We start from the raw sequence: 1,652 nt of genomic DNA, 5'->3' as shown, positions 1-1,652 counted from the left end.
AACTCTTTATGACCCAATGAACTGCAACACACAAGGCCTCCCTGTCCATCACCAACTCCCGGAGTCCACCCAAACCCAGGTCCATTGAGTCGGTGATGCCATCCAACCATCTCATCCTCTGTTGCCCCCTTCTTCTGCCCTCAATCTTTCCCAGCATCAGTGTCTTTCCAAATGAGTCAGCTCCTCACATCAGGTAGCCAAAGTATTGGAGTTTCAGTTTCAACATCAGTCCTTCCAATGAACACCCAGAACTGATCAAGTAGAAGAAATCAATTATGTTTTCCTTCTGAAAATATCTTTTGACAACAAACTTTTCTAATAGCCTTTTTCATCTCTGTGTTTCTCAGAGTGTAGATTAAGGGATTGAACATAGGAGCAATGATGGTATAAAAGAGAGAAAATATTTTGTCCTCAGGGAAAGTGGTAGGGGGTCTGAGGTAGGCAAAGATTGAAGGACCAAAAAATAAGACAACCACAGTGATGTGAGACCCACAGGTAGAGAGGGCTTTGCGCCTTCCTTCAGCTGAGTGGTTTCTTAAGTTGAATAATATAATGACATAGGACCCAAACAAGAGAACAAAGGTTACTAAGGCAACCATCCCTGAATTGGCAACCACAAGGACACCAGTGATGTAGGTATCAGTACAGGCAACTTTCAACAAAGGAAAAATGTCACAATAGTAGTGGTCAATTTCATTGGGGCCACAGAAGGGCAAACTGACTATCATAGAGAACTGAGAAAAGGCATGGACGGCCCCACCAGCCCAAGCAGCCACGATGAGGAGGTTGCACCTTGTCCTGTTCATGATAATCGTGTAGTGGAGAGGCTTGCAGATGGCAACACAGCGGTCAAAGGCCATGACTGTAAGGACGAAGACCTCGATGATGCCAAAAAAGTGCATGGTGAAGACCTGCAGCATGCAGTTGCCGTAAGAGATGGTTTTCCTTCCCGGGAGCAGGTCACTGAGCAGTGTGGGCGTCACAGAAGAGGTATAGCAGATGTCCATGGAGGATAAGTGGCTGAGGAAGTAGTACATTGGTTGGTGAAAAAGAGGGCTACATCGGATGGAGACAAGAATCAGAAGGTTTCCCACCAACAGGGCAACATAACAGAATAAGAACACAAAGCAAAACATCTGTATATTCTGGTCAGAGGAAAGCCCCACAAAAATGAATTCCGATACATTCCTCTGATTTTCCATATGGTGAGTTTAATGGGTATTATGCAAAAAATTGTTGAGTACCTGAAAGAAAAATCAGCATATGCATTTGGGTGAAACACTTACAGTAAAACAATAGCAAGTTTACTGTAAAATTATAACCATAAACATATCATTGAAGCAAATTCATAAGGTATTTACTGTACTTATGGGAAATTATAGGCTTTTCTTGCCCCATAGCTTCCTTTTGTATCGAAATATTCTATCCTATTGATGGAATTAAATATGTATTCTCTTCAGTGTTCCTCAGCTTTTAAATTTAATGATTAACATATCACTATTTCCTAAAGGGGAAGGGAAAATCACGGAGAAGGGAATGGCTACCGCTGCTGTATTCCTCCCTAGAGAATCTCACGGCAGAGGAGCCTGGCAGGCTGCAGTCCATAGGGCCACACAGCGTCAGACACAACTGAAACGATAAGGAGCAAGAGC

The 1,652-nt window shown here is 43.2% G+C and overlaps 1 protein-coding gene across 1 annotated transcript; it reads right to left on the bottom strand.

The window, feature by feature from the left end:
- Window positions 1-269: 269 nt before the first annotated feature.
- LOC136174473 (olfactory receptor 4P4-like) lies at window positions 270-1,202 on the bottom strand. Its single transcript, XM_065944663.1, has one exon. It carries the CDS (start codon window positions 1,200-1,202, stop codon window positions 270-272), a length of 933 nt encoding a protein of 310 aa, XP_065800735.1.
- Between the last annotated feature and the right edge of the window lie 450 nt (window positions 1,203-1,652).

This window comes from Muntiacus reevesi, chromosome 9 (assembly GCF_963930625.1).
Source record: "Muntiacus reevesi chromosome 9, mMunRee1.1, whole genome shotgun sequence".
NCBI classification, from domain to species: Eukaryota; Metazoa; Chordata; class Mammalia; order Artiodactyla; family Cervidae; genus Muntiacus; species Muntiacus reevesi.
This window is presented reverse-complemented; position numbering and strand designations above follow the sequence as displayed.